The sequence below is a fragment of the Uloborus diversus genome, chromosome 1, assembly GCF_026930045.1.
Source record: "Uloborus diversus isolate 005 chromosome 1, Udiv.v.3.1, whole genome shotgun sequence".
NCBI classification, from domain to species: Eukaryota; Metazoa; Arthropoda; class Arachnida; order Araneae; family Uloboridae; genus Uloborus; species Uloborus diversus.
In genome coordinates, this window is record NC_072731.1 from 231,438,347 (window position 1) to 231,458,594 (window position 20,248).

Genomic DNA, 20,248 nt, shown 5'->3' on the forward strand with positions numbered 1-20,248 from the left:
GTATGTCAATAATCGAAAACGGGGCTAAATAAAGAAATACGGATCTTTATCACGAGTGTTTTGTCTGTTGTGAAATATGAATTAGTTTTGCAAACCTTTAATATTTAAATGGCTCTAATTGTTATAGCTTTTTTTCCCTTTTGGTATGAAGCATTTATATGGAAAACAGAGGTGAAATTTCCTGATAGTAAGATTATTCTATCTCTGAAATACATTTACAGAATAAAAGAATAAAATACAGAATTCTTAAAAAAAAAAAAAAAAAAAAAAAAAAAAATACTAAGCACTTTTCACACGCAAAGGGACAAAATAACTTATCTGGGTCAGAAAGAACACTATTTAAGTATTCCTGTAGTTTTCAATTATTCCAAGAAAATGACTCCACAAACGAGGAAAAGTGCAGCTCAAGTCATTTCAAACCAAACTTTCCCCTCAAAAAAATATGCCAGAAAAGTTATTTTGTCCTTTTGAGTGCATTCTGAAGTGCTTAGTATTTCTGAAAAATTCCGTTATTCAAAAATCGATCCTGACAGTCCCTGAAGCTCCATCCCTTACCCAAAAGTCAACAAATATGGCTTATAATCGCGTTTTTAAGACTTCAATTTCTAGAATTTCCGCCGAGACCCCTGTACTTTTTCCCCCTAGCATCAGCAAAGAAAGTCTTAAATTGCGGTTTTAAAACTACAAGTTTCAAAAACTTTCCGGGGGAGAACCCCCATACCCCCCTTTCTTTTCTTCCCTATTAGATCTAAATCTTTTTTTTTTTAATATGCTCCCCCCTAAAAAAAAGTTCTGGTTGCACCACTGTTGAAGAGGTGATTAAAGACTACTCACACCGAAAGTTGATGTAAGCAAGAAACATAAGCAATTTTTTTTTTTTCTCCTCCCTCGCTCTGCCGACTACAATCATTGATTTGTAGACCCCAAAGCAATTTTTACTGTGTATTATCTTAATTTTCTAACGATTAAGTAACTTTTATAAGCTTTGTTTGTCTATTTTTTTTCTGATATTTTTGTAGTTCCAATTTCCCCTTAAAAGGCTTCAAAATGCAGAATTTTACATCATTTTTTCGAAACTTCTTCTGGGGGAATAACCCTCGGACCGTAATTTTAGAGTATCACATAAATCACTTAAATGGAAACCCTGCACTACTCTCCTAATAAAGACCATTCCCCCTCTTAAGGTCAATAAAACATAAAAAAAAAAAATTAAAAAAAAAGATCGCAGGCAAAACATTAGAATTCCAAGAACGAGAACTCCCCCCCCCCCCAAAAAAAAAAAATCCCCAAAACACCCAAATAACAATTTTAATGCCCCACTCGTGGGATCACCTATGCAGAAGTTTTGTAATGAGCAATGACACATGAAAATATTTTCACCCTCGCACCCTGTCGTATACATCTACAATGTTTAAATGAGTACAGAAATATCTTGCGCCCCTCTGAAGTTCCAAGGTTTACGCCCTTCTGAGGGGTCCAGTCCGGCCTGTACATCGGTAATCCATATTCAAAGTTTGTAAAGCTTTCTTCCAAACTATGAAATTGTAATGATATGTCGTTAGATTCTAGCGTTTTTACGCAACCACGCACCAGTTATGTAAGCTAACTTTGTGCGAATTGTGTGGCAAGAAAGAGCGTTAGATTTATATATAGATTATAAAGCAATAGTTAGTGCGTTTTACCTAAATTTTGAGTTGCACCACTTTCCTCGTCGGAGTTCGATTTAGTTAAAAGAAAACTTAAGTTAATGGGTATTTCTTCTTACAGATCATAGTCTGCTTTATATTAAGCTTTTATTTTGAAAAAAACAAAAAACCTTCTGAAAAACCTTAAAAAAATTTAGAAGGAAAAAAAAAACCTGCGACTTATTAAGGGACCAACTGTCACAATCTTCTAGACTTAACAAATAATGTTCGTATAGAAATTGAAAATGATTAAGATAGTAAATCTTAAAAATGGTTTAACATTACGAATATCTTGAAAACGACGACTCTTCTAATTTCTAATATTCCCCCCTCCCTCCCGTGCGTTAATAGTGTATTAATGCCTTCAGTTCTAGTTTAAGCATATTCTAGATAACCAGCACGTATCATGGTGTAGCGTTCGTTGTCGTAGAATTTAAGCTTGTGTTAAACGTTTAACAAAATTTAACGGTCACTCGGAAGAAGTTCAAAAGTATTGGACTCGCTTTGAAATACCTGTAGTGCTCCAGCTTACTGTCGGCAAACATTGGGGTGGAGGAACAATAATTGACTTTACAAATAAACAAGCGCAATGGTGTTAATGATCTAACAGCCTGAATTAATTTAAAAATGATGACTTTTCTCTGTTTTCAAATTATAATGCGTGTAGCCTTTTTGTACCACATTTAGCTCTGCTGGAACCTCATCTTATATAAAAAGAATGTATAGGGTAACACCCCCTGTTATTGGCAGGTCACCAGTAATTGGCACTTCCAGCAGAAATGTCCTAAAATAAGATTCATATCTAGTCTTTTAAAAGTAGAAGGCAAATTTTTAAAGTAAATGTGCAACAAACTGAATGCACATTTACTTTAAAGATTATAACTTCAATTCATGTTACTAAATGGTAGCAATGCATAGGAAAGAGAAACAATTGTGGCTAGTGTCAAATCAGTCATTTTTGTTGGAAAAGCTTTTTCTCTGGCTTAAGGGAAGCATGCGCATCGATCCATTAGAATCTGACTTAAAATATATTTTACATTTTCGTTGTCAAAAGTTTTGTTTAGTTGAAAGGTGTCACTTTGAGCAGGTAAAAATATTTTTTTGTTCCTTTTTGATTTTTGAAATAATGATTGATGCCATTTAACTGGTGCCTCAGTTTTGCTAGCCTCCAGTAATTGGCAAATGTGCCTGTAAACACTAATGTGTTGTGCAATATGTCACTAGTTTGACTTCTGATTATTTAGCAGCAGTAATATTATATGGATTCACTATTGATTTGAATCCTACAGAATATACTGTTGTACTTTAAAGAGAAACAATAAAAACAATATGTTTGGCCATCACAGTCGGATATCGCGAGTGTAGAAAATCTTTTCCATATTTTATGGTCCCTAAGAATCGTCGGGTTAATGTTCCTTTTCTGTGGAAACAGCTATAATTCGTAAAATCAAAACTGCATACCGACTAATGAAACAGCAATAATCTCGATTTGTTTTTCATGTAACATTCCAGCTTTATTTTTATTTCTCCAAAATACTTCTTCGACGTCAAAATGTGTGATTTATTATTAATTTATGTAAAATTACCTACATTAGATTAACATTCATTTTGTTTCTTATGATAAAATTTGTGTGTAATCTGAAGGTGAAAAATAAAGTGATTTTCCAGTTTTATTAACATGTGCCAATTACTGGATCACAAGATGTCATACACTGGGGTATCAGGTGCCAATTACTGGTGATTTTAGTAACTTTTTATACTTATGTTTTATAAAAATATCGATTCAAAATATTTTTGCTTTTAGTGAACTAAATAGATGAACAGATGTGCATTCTTTGATACAAAAATATTTGCAAGTGAATATTTTTTTTTTCTAAGTAATGAAAACAGAGGTAAGTTTAAGGACAAACTCTTAAAGTGCTAATTACTACGGTCGTTACCCTATGATCATGGTGTTGTATTTAATGCTTTGAGAAAGTAAATTCATGGTTACCGACTACCAGACGATAAATAATATTAAAGTTGAACGATCACACGGAAAGAGTTTAAACGTTATCTCGTTTGAAATTCATGTAATGTTTCAGCTTGATTCAAAAACACGAGGGAAAGAAAATTTTTCAAATCAACGTGCTTAGTTATATTATGTATTTCTAAGGGGAGGAAGACATGAACTAATAGTCTTATTAGTGATGACTTTTCCCTCATTTCAAATGAGTTGAGCATTTTGTTTCGTAATATATTTATCTGTACTTTAAGCATATTTTTAAAGAAATGATCATCTCGTACATGATCATGGTGTTGTATTCAATGTTCTGCTAATAAAAGTTCATGCTTGCGGACTGCGACACGATAGACAAACTTTGATTTAAACGATCACACGGAAAGAGTGTTTTGAAAAGTTGTCCTCGTTTCATGCGTATACATGTAATGTTTCGGGTTGATTTAGACAAATATACAGTCTAAAAGACTGTATATTTGTCTGCGACTGTATATTGTTAGACAATATACAGTCGCGTAAGTCGGATCCCGACTTACGCGAAGGAGGTGTATCAGGAGGTGTGTAAGTATGTCGAAAAGTGTTGTGTATATGATTTATTAACATACGCAATCATTTTAGATATTTTTAAACACTTTTTAAACTCTTAACCATTTTTTAACTAGATATTACCGTTTCTTACATAAAGAGCTGATTTTTTACCGTATTATTAAAAAAGCTGCATCATTCAACATAAAATACTGTTACGACGCACAAAATCAGTGATCAATGGGAAAGAGAGACATACAAATAAAACAGTACGGTACGTACAGTATGTAGTAATAATAAAGCACTGCACTCTATGAGTACTACAGTAGATACAATAAGTTACATTTATAACTTAAAATTGAAGATTATGATTTATACTGCACAATCTGATCGTCCTAATATATTTTTAAAATACAGTAGCTTCGCATTTACTTTTATAACATTTACATCTATGGTAACACCCCTCCTTCAGAATCTGTATAATCTACAATACAAGAGCAGATTCCGATTTTGTTTGCATTTTGCTTAAACACACTCTGCGAGCTTCAAATTAAAACTAAGGTCTGAACTTATACGGATTATCTTCTCTTGACTTTTAATTATACGTATGAAATATTCAGTTATATCTAATTATCGTGCTACCCTCGACCCACTTTCTAGTTGTTCAAGCGTATCATAAATCATTACCTCTTCTAAAATTGTCGCAAACTTTCGCTTTTTGTTTCTATTTCCAAACTTTAAAGCAAACAACGTGCCTAGGAGCCACAATATTTCATCACCTTTCATATTTAAAACAAATAAAAGAAAAATGAGAAGTGGTGATACACACTACCAAAGCTATGTTTATAGTGCGGTGTATGGGAACTTGCGCAATCAGTGATGATTCTGAAAGGATGAAAGTACATTCACGAAGTCAATGTTTAGTAGTGAATAACAAAGCCGAAACTTAGCATCACGATTTCCTTTCAAATATGTTCGTGTTGAGAGCGAGAAATTCGCTTTAGCTCTAAAATTCGTTGCTCCTGAAAAACTCGCGTTATAGCCATTTCGTGTAAGTCGGATCGCGATGTAGCGGGAGTCGACTGTACGCGGAAAAAAGCATGTTTGTTTGCGAATCAATGTTCATAATGGTGTTTTGTACTCCGAAAGAAAAAAAAAAAAAAAAAAAAACCAGATGTTTGAATACCTTAAGTGGCGAGTTTTCTCGAAAATTTCAATATCTAACAAAGCATTTAGTTCTGCCTTTACCATGGTTTGAGGAATGAAACATGTGTACGTATACGTCAATGTTTATTTTTTAATGAGTGAAACCCTTTTTAATAATCACGTTTTTCATAAAACCTTTTTTTATAAGTAGCATAGTTTGAAACATTTTTCTTGAATTGTTTTATTTGCAGACAAAGAGAAAATCATTTTAAATTAAATACTTCAATCTAAACAAGGAAGTTAAAAAATATATATATAACGAAAAAATCTGAAAACAAAATTTTATAGACAAACAATATTTTAAAGTTTAAAATTTAAGTTTGGAAATGCATTATTTAATTAGATTTTTAAAGCTTCCTAAAAAGAAAGTAGGGTAGATAAACAACGAGAGTTTCGTGGAACCTCTTGATCGATTTCCATAGAACCCTTTGGTTCGGCGGAACTAACTCGGATCTATGGTGCTGTTATCAATGTCTTGAATTCATGCTCAACTACTACCAAATGATTGGAAACAAAAAATGAGCTGAAAAATCACATGGAAAGAGGAAAAAACAACGTAAATATGTGTTATGTTTCAGTTTGATTTTGAGAAACGCAGCTGGAAAAGGTCATATCATTTACAAATCAAATTTTGATTTGACGACAAAGTTGAAAATTAATTGTAACACGAGGCTAAATGGAAAGTATGTGAAATATTGAATACACATCTACGTGTGATTTTCTCAAAGCAAAAACGTGATTATGGAAATGCTTTTGGCCTTGACAGATATGTAAATTTAAGAAAAATTCTACTTCTTTAAAAAATTATGATCAGGAGCACATGTTTGACTCTTATGCGAAGATATCTTCAGCGTCAAATTCGTAGTCGTCAACGTTAAATTCGTAAATTTTTGTCCTTGTTCAAATTCGTCCATTTTTATTTTAATGGCATTCCTCCGACAATACGGTTAAAATGCAAGGGTGTATCCAGCTTTAGGAGGTGGGCTAATTATCGGAAAAGGATGGGGGTTGGAGGGTCAAAGTACTATTGTGGCACAAACAGAGATCTTGGGCGAATTTTTCAAAATGCATAAACATCCAAATGCAGCAGTTTTAGATTATATTTACTCGCTGAAGGAGGAGAACGGGGGGGGGGGAGTCAGGGATCAGCTCTTGAACATAGGATTAAGTTTGTCCCCAACTGTATAAGGTGCTCAATGCCCTTTTTTTTCCAATTATGAAAAGACAAAGAAATGATAAAAGATGAATTTTTAAATCGCAAATGTTCAAAAGTATTATTCAAAACTACTAGTTTAACAGCATTAATTGCTTCTAGTAAAAGATATTTACACTTGGCTGCGTACATGCATATATATGATGTGGAAAAATATTTCAGGAGGTTTTCTTTACCCTTGAAGAATCATTCAGAGCATAAAGCAGTGATAAAAAAAGGCAATCGCTATCGAGAAAAATATTTTCTCCGTAACGGGGGGGAGGGGGATGAAAGCGCGTACATGTGCGTAGATTATAATACTTGGATTTAGGCAACACCTCCCCCTCTTGTTTAGGGAGGGGGCCACACCCCTGGTGGTGTTAACACATTGTACGAAATTGTTGATTACTAATTAACATTATTTGAACTAGTCTATATTTACAAGCGAAACAATGCTTTTGTCCAATTCTTGTTGGACTAGTTTGTTGGGCATAGCGAGGGAAAAATTTAAATGGTGTATCGTTAAATTTTCATTTCATGATATTCATTTGCATAACCATCGCAAAATGTTTTTCAAATTGGATTCTAATTCTGTAGGAAACGTATGAAAAGATCTGAATATCGTCGCCTCCCAGAAATAACACTAAGAAATCCAATTGTTGCTCTTAGGCGACGACATGTGAAAGTCATTCTTTAAACGGTTTAAGAACCAATGTAATTCAGTTAAATAATCCAAATATAAAGTTCACTTAAATTCAATAAATATCAGGATTTTATGCAGGGGCGCCCCGAACTTATATTTTTGGAACAGCAGACATTCTCAATTTGCCGAATGATCTTAGTTTTGCCGAATCGAACTTTAAATTTTGCCGAATGATAACTTTTCTAGATAGAGCTTCCAACTTTTTCCGAATGATGATATTTCTGCCGAATCGTTTGACAAAATTTTACGAATAAGGAAATCTTTGGGAGGTCATACTGATGTGACCTTCCATTGAAGTGTCCATGATTGTACTATACGTAATGCATTGACACATAAACTACCACAAAACTTTAAACTCACAAAAATGCTAAAAACTTACTAGGGTCTGTCGGGGTAATTTGGGTATAAAAATGACCTACTTTGAACTTTCCAGTCCTGTATAACATTTATCTATACATTATGACTTTCCAGTATAGTTTTCTACAAATCACATGTTAATAGACCCTTTTGCATATAAATGGCAGACATAAGCTTTACTATACCCAAATTACCCCGTGGATGGGGGAATTTGGGTATAGTGATAGTTAAAGTGCGAAGCATGGTTTTAATAACAATCTTACTCAATGTTTTCAAACTTAGTTGAATGTAGGTACAATAGAAATAATGGGATAGTATGAATACTATTTTTTTTAAGTATTAAGATAGATTTTATACTGAAAATAACACCATATGACAAACTGTTAATGAACGGGAAGTAGTTTTTCTGTTACAGAACTTTTAACCAAATTTAAAGAACCTACCAATTCATTTTTAGCTTATATTACCTTGGGTAGTGAGAATGCACATACATCCCTATGTTTGAAGTCCAATAAAATTATTATTTGTCCTTCTGATTGGTAAAATGTAATGTATACCCAAATTACCCCATGTTTTTAAATCATTAATTACATGAAAACTAATTATGTTAAATGCTTCAATTCAATGCCAAATTAAAGTAAACATATGCAATGTCTACATACCTAAACTTGAAAAACATAGAGTGGCAGGTTAATTAGAAGCACTATTTGGAAGTACTTGCTTTGCATTGATATCACCAAAAAGTTTAATTTATTTTTTATCAATTTCAAAAAGAGTGTTGGCAACATTTTTTCAGCATATATTCATGGGTAAGCATGATGTTAATTACTGTGAATTTTTGTAGGTGTATCAATAGAATAGTTTCCATTTTCTTCAATAAAATATAACTTATACCTAAACTACCCAGACTACCCAAATTACCCCGACAGACCCCTAAACTTAATTTGACATTGCATTTAACTGCAAGACACGAATGCAACCTAATCATACACGTAAGACAAAAGTCACCATGGCAAATAACACTAATAGATGGGACACTCTATGGACTTAGAATACATTTCGAACAAAAAAGTTTGAACAGTGAAAGACTTACCAACTATATAATCATATTCAGTATCCCATTTATCTTTGGTAAGTGGTGCTGCCGAGTCTTGAGCTCGCATATACAGCAGAGCCACAAAAGGCAGTAAAGATGGTAAATACTGCAAGATGCCCATAATTTGACATGTATTTGCTACGAGAGCCACATGGATAAACGCACTTTAGGCATCACGAACAACATGATCTAAGGGAAGATTCACTTTGCCCTTAATTCTTGCTTACTTGGTCAGCGGGCCAGTCGCTTGTTCTGCTTTCGAACCGCTCGAAGCCAATCAAAAGTTGGCGGGAGAAGATACCGTAAGGGTTAGTGACGTCACTGCGATGCTGAGAAGAACGTCTTCTTCGTTTTGATAGTTGTAAACAGCGTTCTATCAATATTTGACAGGTACGTCGAAATAATATTACGTGCAGTGGCATTATATCTGTCGGACAATTTATTTTAAAATGGACTTGTTTTCTGTTTGTTAAAATTCTTCAAGGATTTTTAAAAACAACTGATAGTGAATTTTTACCAAGAAAAGATGAATTTCATTATTTGAATTTAGAGTTTAAAGATTTATAAGGAACTAGAAGCACACGAAAAAGTTTCGTGAGAGTTTTTTCTTTAATTCAAATTCAATTTCAATTTCTCTTTAAATCAAAGAAATGACATTTGCTTTGATTGATTATAAAATTAAATTTTTCGGAACAAAAATTTAGGGCACATGTATTGGTATTTGCTCTAAATAACATCATATCTTTTCATTTATTTATTTTGTAATACCTTTTCGATAAATAACTTTTGTTCTTAATTTTTTTCAAGGGAAAAAAAATATATCCAGGATCCAGCCCATGGCATTTATTTGAATTTTGATGTCTTGAATTCAAATTGTGATTTTCGCAAACACGTATTGCAATAGGACGTTAGGTTTCTTATTTCTATAAATGGAATGGAATGGAAATGGAGAAGAAATTCGCCCCCGTCATATTATGACTTTTGATTTTCTAGATTAGGTGATACGTGGCATATCCATTCAAAAAAATGGTAATTAACATGTGGTAATAGAAATATAGTTATTACGGTCAATTTACGCTCGCACTCTTATCATAAAGATTATATTTACAGCTTATACCGCGTTTTTATTTCTTATCAATCTTAAATGATGAGAATAAGTATGGAAAACATTTGTTAAGATGAAGTTGTACTATTTGAGTTAATCTATGTAGGTTTTTCCTCTGTAAAAAAAAAAGTTTTACACAGAACAACGCGTTTTTTAATGTAAAAAAGGCTTGAGTTAAGACGTGAATGAACGCAACGCAGACGATTTGCAACCACGACGACGAAAACTATAGTCTCCAAATACATGTTGAAAACAACAAGCTAGGCTTATTCTCATCGCCATGATAATCTGAAAAATCGAAACAACATCAAAAACGGTCAAGCGAGGTAAAACAACAATTCGTCACTGCTCAAAAAATAAAAATAAATAAATAAAATAAAATAAAAAATAAAAAAATAACTTTTTTGTACTTATTCAAAATGCAAATGCAGTAAACCCTCATTAATCCGGACCCTATTAAACCGAACTTCGGTAAATCCGGACAACCATTCAGATGAACATACCTACTGTATAAATAAGATGTGAATCAGTGTTTTTGTAATTTTTCTCTTGTGCAGTTTTATATTTCATTCTCTTGTATTCAAAGTACAATTTTACAGCGTGGAAGTTTATTTTATGTACATTGGCTCAATTTACAAATTATTTTGTTAAATTTGTACTTTCATTTGATATGTATTCGAATCGAAGCTTCTACCTCGGGGCCACAGAGGCCCCGTTAATAACAATGTGGCTTTGATAAGTCGAGTGATGACCTTGAAAATGTTTACCTATTTTTGGGGGTAACAAAGAAGAGTAATTGGTGCTGAGTTGAGCTGGGTAACTTTTTCAGTAGTTTTACAAAAGTACTCCGACCAAAATCCTCACCAATGAAGCGTCCCTTTTCTTTTGAACATACAGCAAAACCTGTAAAGTTGACCACCCTTGTAAGTTGATCACCTGTCTATATTGGCCACCAATATGCACCAAATTTGGCTGAGAATCTTATAACAAACTCTTTGTAAGTTGACCACCTGTCTAAGTTGACCACTAAAGTGTGCTGCACCGCGAGTGGTCAACTTACACAAGTTTCACTGAACAAAAAAAAAGGGGATGATCAGTGTCAAGGTCATAGCTCAATTTGTCAGAGCAACACTATTTACTTTCCACGACCGTTGAACGGAATATTTCCCAGAACAAAGTTACCCAAACTGTGGTCCGCGCACTCCCGGGGGTCCGCGAGTCCATGCCAGGGGTTCCGCAGTGCTGTCCAGCCAAAACGTTAAATATAATTGAGATTGAAAGACTAGTAACGATATTTTAATTCAAAAAGAAAGCACATTTATGAGGGAAAAAAAGTTCTTGCTTGGGTACATGCAGGACACAGCAGCCCCTCCCCCCCCCCCTCGGAACTCTTGGAAGTTTACACAATACACATTAATTAATTCTGTGTACATGATGAAGCTCATATTGTTACAAAACTATATTATGTAAAATGCAAAAGTTGAGGCACATTTTTACAGCTGGGGTATTATGCTTCAGATGAAACTTTTACTCCAAAATTTTCAGTTCATCCAGCAAAAATACATTGATTACGATGAATGAAATCGCCTGCAGTATCCGGGGTCTGGTGACCGATAGCGAGCAGAGGGCTGTGGTTCCTTATAATTGAGGCAAACTTAAGCTGGCAGCATTGTGAAAACTACGTCATAGTGAAAAATACGTCATACAAATACAACTCATATTAAAAATTATAGCTTCAAAAGTTCATTTTTATTAGTAAACTTGTTGTAGAAATTTGGTGATAACATTTCCATTCCTAATTGAATTTCAAATAGAATTTTACTTCTATAAGTCAAAATAATCATGTTAAAAATGAAAACCAGACAAGAGCTCTGAAAAATAGACAGAACAATGAATAAATAAATTTAAAGGGGGAAAAAAACGTAAAAATGTGTCAGGAAAAAATAAGTTCAACTGTGTCAAAAAACTTAAAAAAAAAATTTCTTTTTTCGTGCGAGGCCGGCAAGGGGGGGGGGGGAGGCGCGAAGCTCGCAATTTTTCCGGAGGGGGTCCGTGGAGGAAGTTCAGTTAAACATGGATTTCTAAGAGAAATTTCGCCTAAATATTCTTTTTGATGTTTCATTTGCTTCACGTCTTCTGTTTTTCACTGTCAATACTGCTCATTGTAGTCCAGGATCTGAAGGGGGTTGAGCATGCATGGAAAGGCTGACGCAATATTATTTCTGATTATTGTTACAGGCACGATGGTGATTATAAAACCACATGTCGTCGCCCCCCTGGGTGGTCGACAACCCCGGGGAAGGGGGAAAGCAGTGGGGGAGCCGTTTTCTAAAACACTCATAACTCGCGAACTATTTGAGATAAAACACTGAAAAAAGTGGCAATCGACGCAACAAAACAAGGGCTTCATAAAAGCTAAATATAATTATGGACTATCTTTGTTGGTTTCTGAGTAAAATTCCATTTTTCGCAAACAAGCAAAATTTTTGAATAAAATGCGCAAAACAAACTTTTTTTGACCAAAATAAATTCCAAATCAAAATTGTTTGATTTTTTTTTAAATAATGTCCAAAATATCATTATTCAGTTTGTTAAAATCATTTAAGTACTATTAACGCGTTGAAAAGCAAAATGACAGTAGCAAGCTCGAACACGATTTGCATTATAGTTCAAGATCTGAAGGGGTATTTTGAGCATGCGAGGAAGACCTGACGCAAAATTATTTCTGATTAATGTCACAGGCACTATAGTGAATATGAAACCACATGTCTTCGCCCCCTGGATGGTCGACAACCCCGGGGGAGGGGGGAAAGCAGTGTGGGGAGCTGTTTGCTAAAACACTCATAACTCGCGAACTATTTGAAATAAAACACTGAAAAAAGTGGCAAAAGATGCAACAGAACAAGGGCTTGAAAAACCTAAATATGTTTATGGTCTTATCTTTGCTGGTTTTTAATTAAAATTCCTTTTTTAGCAGTCATGCAAAAATTTTGAATAAAATACGAAAAGCTTTTTTTTTTTTCAAAGATAAGTTCTTTTTTAAAATTATTTAACCGTTTAGGGAATCAATAAAACCTGAAATTTCATTATTCAGTTTGTTTAAAACTACTTAATTATTACTAACGTGAGCGTTAAAAAGCGAAATAGAAAATGCAAGCACTTGCCTAAGTTAGCACATTGAATAAAACGGCAGTATGCTAAGGAGAAAAAAATAGCCTTATTATCCTTATGACGAACTATTCATTCATCAGTTTACAAACTTATTCTAATTGCAAAGTATTTAACTATGGCTTTAATTTTGCTATATACTGCTTTAAATTTGAGAGGAACTAGGTAACCAGGCCCAGAGTAGTTTCAATTCAAATATAATTTTAATTTATTTCTATTAATTTGTGTTTTCAATTTGCACAAACGAATATTGCGGGTATTGGTTTCGCGGATATTGCTTTTTATAATTTACTCAACAAAGAACATTGATACAAGAAATAATATGTACTAAATAAATATAAAAAATGAGAAGCTTGAGCTTTTATGAAAACGAATATAAATATAAAATTATACACTAGAGTTCTAAAAAAACTAATTGAATAAAATTAGTAAAGTAATGCGTATTAAAAAATAATTGTAGAATATCAATATGCATACATAAAGCATTAATATATCAGAAATTCTGAAAGCTGGATCATACTTTTTTTGTAGACTTGTAATTGTTCTATTGAATCGTTTTCTTCCGAGTATTTTGTAGTTAATGGATTTTTGCTTTAGTCTTAAAAGCACAGTATTTACAGCAAGATGAATTATTAATCAAACAATTACAAGATTATTTACAGTTCTTGCCTGCCCTGCGCAGGGTGGAATTAGACTCTCTGGTAACACTGGCTGCATCATAAGGTGTGGGGCTTTATTGTTTTATTTTTATTCAAGTGAAACCCAGACTTGGTTACATCTAAAGGCACTGCTAAGGTACAGGGGAATTGATTCAATAGTACAGTTGAGCAATACTTCCTAGCACATGTTGGAAAGAATTGCAGGAGCATGGTAAAGAGCTGATATTATATTTATTTCTGATGGAAATGACAAGAAATTATTGTAATGTACTTTCCGGAACTTCTGGTTTTCAAGTTATGAAAACGATATTGAGATGTACCGATCGTGTTTAAGGTCCACTCGTGTAGTTTGACTATTGGAGAGAAAATTTTAATATTTTTTATTTGGAGACCTGCAAAATCTTTGCTACATTTGAAAGTAGTGTTTGGGACATTATGAACCAGAGTCATTCATTCCATCGATAACTTGAACTTTGTTCTTAAAATAGGGTGCTTCTTCTAGAGTTTTGCTGCAAGAAGTATCATTTTCAATTACATTCACGAAATCGGACCTCTCGCTTTGCTTCAGTGAACCATTCTGATGAACCTAACCTAGCATTGGGCTTATTGTATGGGAATGATTTTTAGATGTACTAACATCACTTTTGAGCTAACATTTCCCAGGTTAAATGTTTTTTTTTTGGTTTTCTTTTGCAGTTTTGCAGTCGCTATTGTGAAGACATTGCCATTGCAGGACTTCTCTGGATAAGAGACTATTCACATTTTCTTTAACGTTCCACTGAAATTTTGATGCTGCTTATGTGGCAATAGCCTCGCTCACTATGTTTCATAACTCAGGTGTAAAATCTGCAAAAAGGGTTATCCTGATAGTTTATCCTTTCCGTAATTACTTCGTACTTGCAAACTTGCATGTTTTAATTTTTTAAAAAGTGCCATTGTGACCCATACTAAGCAGCTATAATGCGTTAAAGGTTAAATAATTAAGTAATTACTTAACTGAGACATTGTTTTGATAATATTACGAAATAAAACCGCCACAACAGGAGAGCCACAAAATTTTCTTTGGTTTATGTCGAGTCTTCAAGGTACATTCCGTAAACTTTTTTTTTTTTTTTTTTGTGAATTACCTCAAATGCTTTTTGAGCTTGCTTTTATTTCACTTTTCAACGCTTTGATAATAATTAAGTAATTTTAAACAAACTGAATAATGAAATTCAGGTTTTATTAATTCCCTAAACGGTTAAAAAATTTTAAAAAAGAACTTATCTTTGAAAAAAAAGCTTTTCGTATTTTATTCAAAATTTTTGCATGACTGCTAAAAAAGGAATTTTAATTAAAAACCAACAAAGATAAGACCATAAACATATTTAGGTTTTTCAAGCCCTTGTTCCGTTGCATCTTTTGCCACTTTTTTCAGTGTTTTATTTCAAATAGTTCGCGAGTTATGAGTGTTTTAGCAAACAGCTCCCCCCACTGCTTTCCCCCCTCCCCCGGGGTTGTCGACCATCCAGGGGGGCGAAGACATGTGGTTTCATATTCACTATAGTGCCTGTGACATTAATCAGAAATAATTTTGCGTCAGGTCTTCCATGCATGCTCAAAATACTCCTTCAGATCTTGAACTATAATGCAAATCGTGTTCGAGCTTGCTACTGTCATTTTGTTTTTCAACGCGTTAACAGTACTTAATTGATTTTAACAAACTGAATAATGATATTTTGCACATTATTTGAAAAAAAAAAAAATCAAACAATTTTGATTTGGAATTTATTTTGGTCAAAAAAAGTTTGTTTTGCGCATTTTATTCGAAAATTTTGCTTGTTTGCGAAAGTGGAATTTTACTCAGAAACCAACAAAGATAGGTCCATAACTATATTTAGCTTTTTTGAAGCCCTTGTTTTGTTGCGTCGATTGCCACTTTTTTCAGTGTTTTATCTCAAATAGTTCGCGAGTTATGAGTGTTTTAGAAAAAGGCTCCCCTACTACTTTCCCCCCTCCCCCGGGGTTGTCGACCACCCAGGGGGGCGACGACATGTGGTTTTATAATCACCATCGTGCCTGTAACAATAATCAGAAATAATATTGCGTCAGCCTTTCCATGCATGCTCAACCCCCTTCAGATCCCAGTCTATTGAGCAATATTTTGTGTTTTTATGAAACAGCTTTTTCGCTCCGCATCGCCATTTGTGTTCGAATAGAACAAACGTTTCACCTCAACTTTAGAAAAATATTTATACACAACCCCTTCATTGCTTTTTAATGCAAGTTTGATGTGAATTTTAACATTTTTCATTTCGTCTTCGTGTTGCTTCTTGTTCGATTTTGTGAAAATATAGCATAAATATGACTTTTAGGCATTCAAAAAGATTAAGATATAAATATAATGCAGTGTGAAGTAAAGGAGCGTAAGTGATAAACTAATAAGTAAGTAACGAATAAGATCTTAAGTAGAACAAATGCATAGTTCGATTTATATAGGAACTTTCGTCTAATAGTTTTTCTAAATCAATAAGCATCAACAGTTGTCAAGGTTACAACTAACATGTCATGATATGCGTAGATTAAGGTTTCCGCAAATGATAGGAGAATCAATTGTCGAATTGTATTCAAATTTTCACTTTTGTCACTTAAAATGATAACATGGCATACCATTTACATTCTACCAAATATCTTAACTAGTTTTTAAATAAAAACTCTACAATTTCCTTAACAGTATTCTACAATTATATGCAATGGATTGACACTTAAAAGAAAAGACAGTTAAATATTGCACTCGAACTATTGCAAGTTGATATGCTCGAAATTAAAAGCAATTTTAAACAGCTATAGCGAAAAAAAGCTTTTTTTTTAACGGTTTTAAACTGATGACTTGACTTGAATCTAAGAAAGTTCGAAAACCTGCATTATTTGAAAAGTTCAAATTGCCCAAAATTTACAAATATATGCTGCCTTAAATTCAGCCTTGAAACTGATTTGTTAAATTTATCAACAAAACTGTTTTATTATTGCTATTAACGTACATTGTTTTTTTCTACGGTTAGTCTATGGTTTTTGCCAACAATAAAAAAGCTGAAGGATCTTATCTTTATAATTAACTATTACTTTTCATTGTTTTTGGTAACCGGAACTAAATGCGGGCATTATGACAGAATAAGGTTAGTTAAGAAATTGTCTTTAAACATTGGTTAGAAACCTTTATTACGAACACACCACAGATGATACATAAAAGTTACACGTCATATCCACAAATGTATATTAAACAAAACTAATGCGCCATTTTCATTTGTACAAATTTTACAGGCAGTAACATGGCATAATTTACATAGCAAGGAGCTTTAAAACATCGCTCGAGATCAGAAATCACTAATTCGTAGTATGTGGCACTACTCCACCTAGGGTTGCCAATTTCTGGGGTGACATGACGTCCTTCAGCCAGTCCGTCATGTCGTAATCTGTCAGAAGTCCTCCGTATTGAGTTGGTAGAATTGCACGAGGAAAAAACTTAAATAAAGTTTCCGGAGTTGAGTGAAAATGAGTCTGCATAAAATGAAAGAGAGTTAGAAATGATACATTTTATCAACATAGCTTCATTTATGCATTTTCATTTATGTGCCTTTGTAACTCCCGACGCAATCACGGTGGGGGTTATGTTTGAAGTGTTTATGTATCTGTCTTTGTACGTGGAACGCAGCTTCTTAACGAATAATCCAAATTTGATAACTCTTTTTTTTATTATTTGTTCTTTCTTTAGCTGACTTGATCAAAAGTGGTCTTAGCCCTTAGAGAAGGAATTAAAAATGTAGGGATCTCAAGTCCAATCATTGGCTTGCTCCTTCCATTTTGCTAGCTAATGATTGGACCTGCAATCATTGACTTAGCAAAAGCGGACCCAAAGACCTCAAGTCACGCGACTAAAAACGTTGAATGGTTGGCCTGTTTTGCGTGAAAGAAGCGAAATAAACCTGATTTTGTCTAATACTTATCCTTAAAATCTATCACGTGACTTGGGGTATTGGTTTCATCAATGAAAATCTTCACTCTCTCCATTTTATCTCTTCTCAATGTTTTAGCCAGGTCTCATCTTTGACGGATTTTAATTACAGAAGATATCAATTGAAATACTGCAAAACTGGGGAAAATATTTTGGTAGTGAAAACTTATTTGTACATTAAAAATATTAGTACCAGTCAAAAGGGCAAATTGTCTGCTTGTTATGGAATTAGTGTGAAACTTCCAGATTATTCAATTTTCTCTCTCGTAAGCAAAAGTTAATGCCTTGACCATCATCAATGCACCAACACAGCTTTTTTCTCTGCTGGGGTCCGTGTTTTGGTAGTAACTAGCCAGAACTTTCCCCTGGAGGGCATGGAGAATTGATTATAAAAGTTGTTCTATTTATATATATTGGCATAATAGGTTTGACAATATCGTTCAAAACTAAGAGTTCTGGGTAATTAATTCCAGAATGAGCAAATGCAATAAACTCCTTTATCAGTGCAAAAAGTTGTGAGGGGCATTACAGTATAGTTAATACAGCTAAAGCATTTCACTCGAATTACATCTATTCGAAAGGTTACAACTTTAGGTGGCTCTTTATATTCACTTTAAATTTTTATTTTGCTGAGCGATTTTAACTGCTTTACTACCAATTTGATGCCATGGTAGGCGTCTGCTTTTTAGTTTTAATCAGTTGTGTTCATGAAATATTAGAGGTGCCCGCTGAAAATTTTACCTTGTTATAAAATAAATAATTGCTTCAAAGCAGGTTAGTTTAGAAAGCGCCAGTCGTTTTGTCTCAATTGCAATTGATATGTTCACGAAACTTATTCACAAGTTTGAGAAAGATATTATCCTTTTGAATGAACTAGTAAGAACATTCGTTCTCTCTACCCTGTTAACTACAAGTTGCATTGGGCACCTTTTAGGGGTGAAACGCTTGTTGCACCAGCGGCATCCAATACGGAGCCTAAATTTTACCCTTAACTAGGATAAAAACCGACACCCTTAACCCAACGTGCCCAAGGGGTGAAAGCTGGAGCCCTAGGAAAGAAAAATGGCACTTTTCCTGCTTTCTATTGCGGATCCTGCCCCCCCCCCTCTCCCGTGCTGTGTGCGTTTTTGAATGAAATTGTGTTCTATTTATTGCTTTGATTTATGATATGCGAAGTCTTGGCATGTTTTTCACATTGAATTCAGTTCTGAAAATGATTAAAACTTTTAATTTGAGGCATTTGATCACGTTTTAGACTTTCCAACATAGTTTAGAAGTGCTCATGACTTTTACTCGTCTGTTCGTGCTCTAACTGTCGTATATCTACTTGGATTTCTCTGTAATTTTATTATGTTATTGCATTTACTACAGCATGATCCGTGCCGAAAATGAAGAATGTACGCATTTTTGGACAATTTACAGGAACAACCAAAAATATTCAGTTTTTCATAATCAAGTCGTTTTATAACGGTTCAAAATTTTAATCAAGTGTAACATATTAATACGTATAGTATATGATTCGACATTTTAATATCCTAACAGAAGATACAGTCCAATTTTTTTCGACTGAAACAAGTTTTTAACGATCTATTAATTTCAACTGATGTGAGGGAAGTAACGCGTTAGTAATACACAATTCAGAAAAAAAAATTTAAACACAATAGCTGATATACATTCGCTTCATGCAGAAACAAATACGTTAACGCGATAAGAAAGTGATGCTTTCAAAGCAGTTTGTTTTCTGTAAATTATGTATGCCTACGAGCATTTTATATTAAGGTAACTTTTTTATTGCTTCACATTGTTAACGATAAATATTTTTGGGGAAAATCCACTACTACATCTCTGACAATACAAGCAAGTAACACTACATTATTTTTAAAAAATGGGATTTTAGAGTTTAAAAAATAATAATTTCTTAGCCTCCTTTTTTGCTAGTTGAATTAGTTTTTTCAAATATAAGCTAATTTAAACATTTTGTTTAGGTGTTATTTATCTAGTGTTGAAGAAAATACTAATAGGTATTTTTAGGTAAAGTTTATGGATATAGCAAGACATTTCAATGTTTATAACGGTAAACTAAACAATAAGCAGTAGTCAAAGTAATTAAAACACTTTTAGATATTTTCGAAAGCCTTAAAAGTTACACAATGATCAAATGCCTGTACTTAGCGAGAGTTTGAAGATTAATCCCAGAATTCAATTTTAATTCTGTTTTACATTTGATTCAATATAAAGTTTGTTGTGTTTTGAAATGAAATAACAGCAAAACACCTTTCTGTCTTACACAGTTTTGATGTTATGTCATTTCAAGATAGGAGAATTCTCTTTCAGACACTCTGTTTAGAGATAAAATTTTGTTTATTACAATGGCCCTTAAAAGGGAGTTATTTGAGGGGGAGAAGGAGGGATAAAGTGAGTTCCAGTTGTGAAACAATCGGAAGCTGGGAGTTGGTGAGTAGAGTCTCTGCTGCTCCCTAGTCATTCTTATAAGATTTTTTTTTTGAAAACTTAAAAACTAAAGAAGAAATTATAAACTCATTTGTCCAAGGACATTAAATT

General features: G+C 33.5%; 2 protein-coding genes across 2 annotated transcripts in view; both read right to left on the reverse strand.

Annotated features, from left to right (window-relative positions):
• LOC129225821 (glucose dehydrogenase [FAD, quinone]-like) overlaps window positions 1-8,884 on the reverse strand; it is a 66,344-nt gene extending 57,460 nt beyond the window's left edge. Inside the window, exon 1 of the mRNA XM_054860338.1 lies at window positions 8,761-8,884. Coding sequence (XP_054716313.1) covers window positions 8,761-8,884 — 124 coding nt within the window. The remainder of the gene's footprint in view (window positions 1-8,760) is intronic.
• Window positions 8,885-16,880: 7,996 nt separating this feature from the next.
• LOC129225830 (alpha-tocopherol transfer protein-like) overlaps window positions 16,881-20,248 on the reverse strand; it is a 39,611-nt gene continuing 36,243 nt past the window's right edge. Inside the window, exon 6 of the mRNA XM_054860350.1 lies at window positions 16,881-17,232. Coding sequence (XP_054716325.1) covers window positions 17,059-17,232 — 174 coding nt within the window. The 3' untranslated portion in view covers window positions 16,881-17,058. The remainder of the gene's footprint in view (window positions 17,233-20,248) is intronic.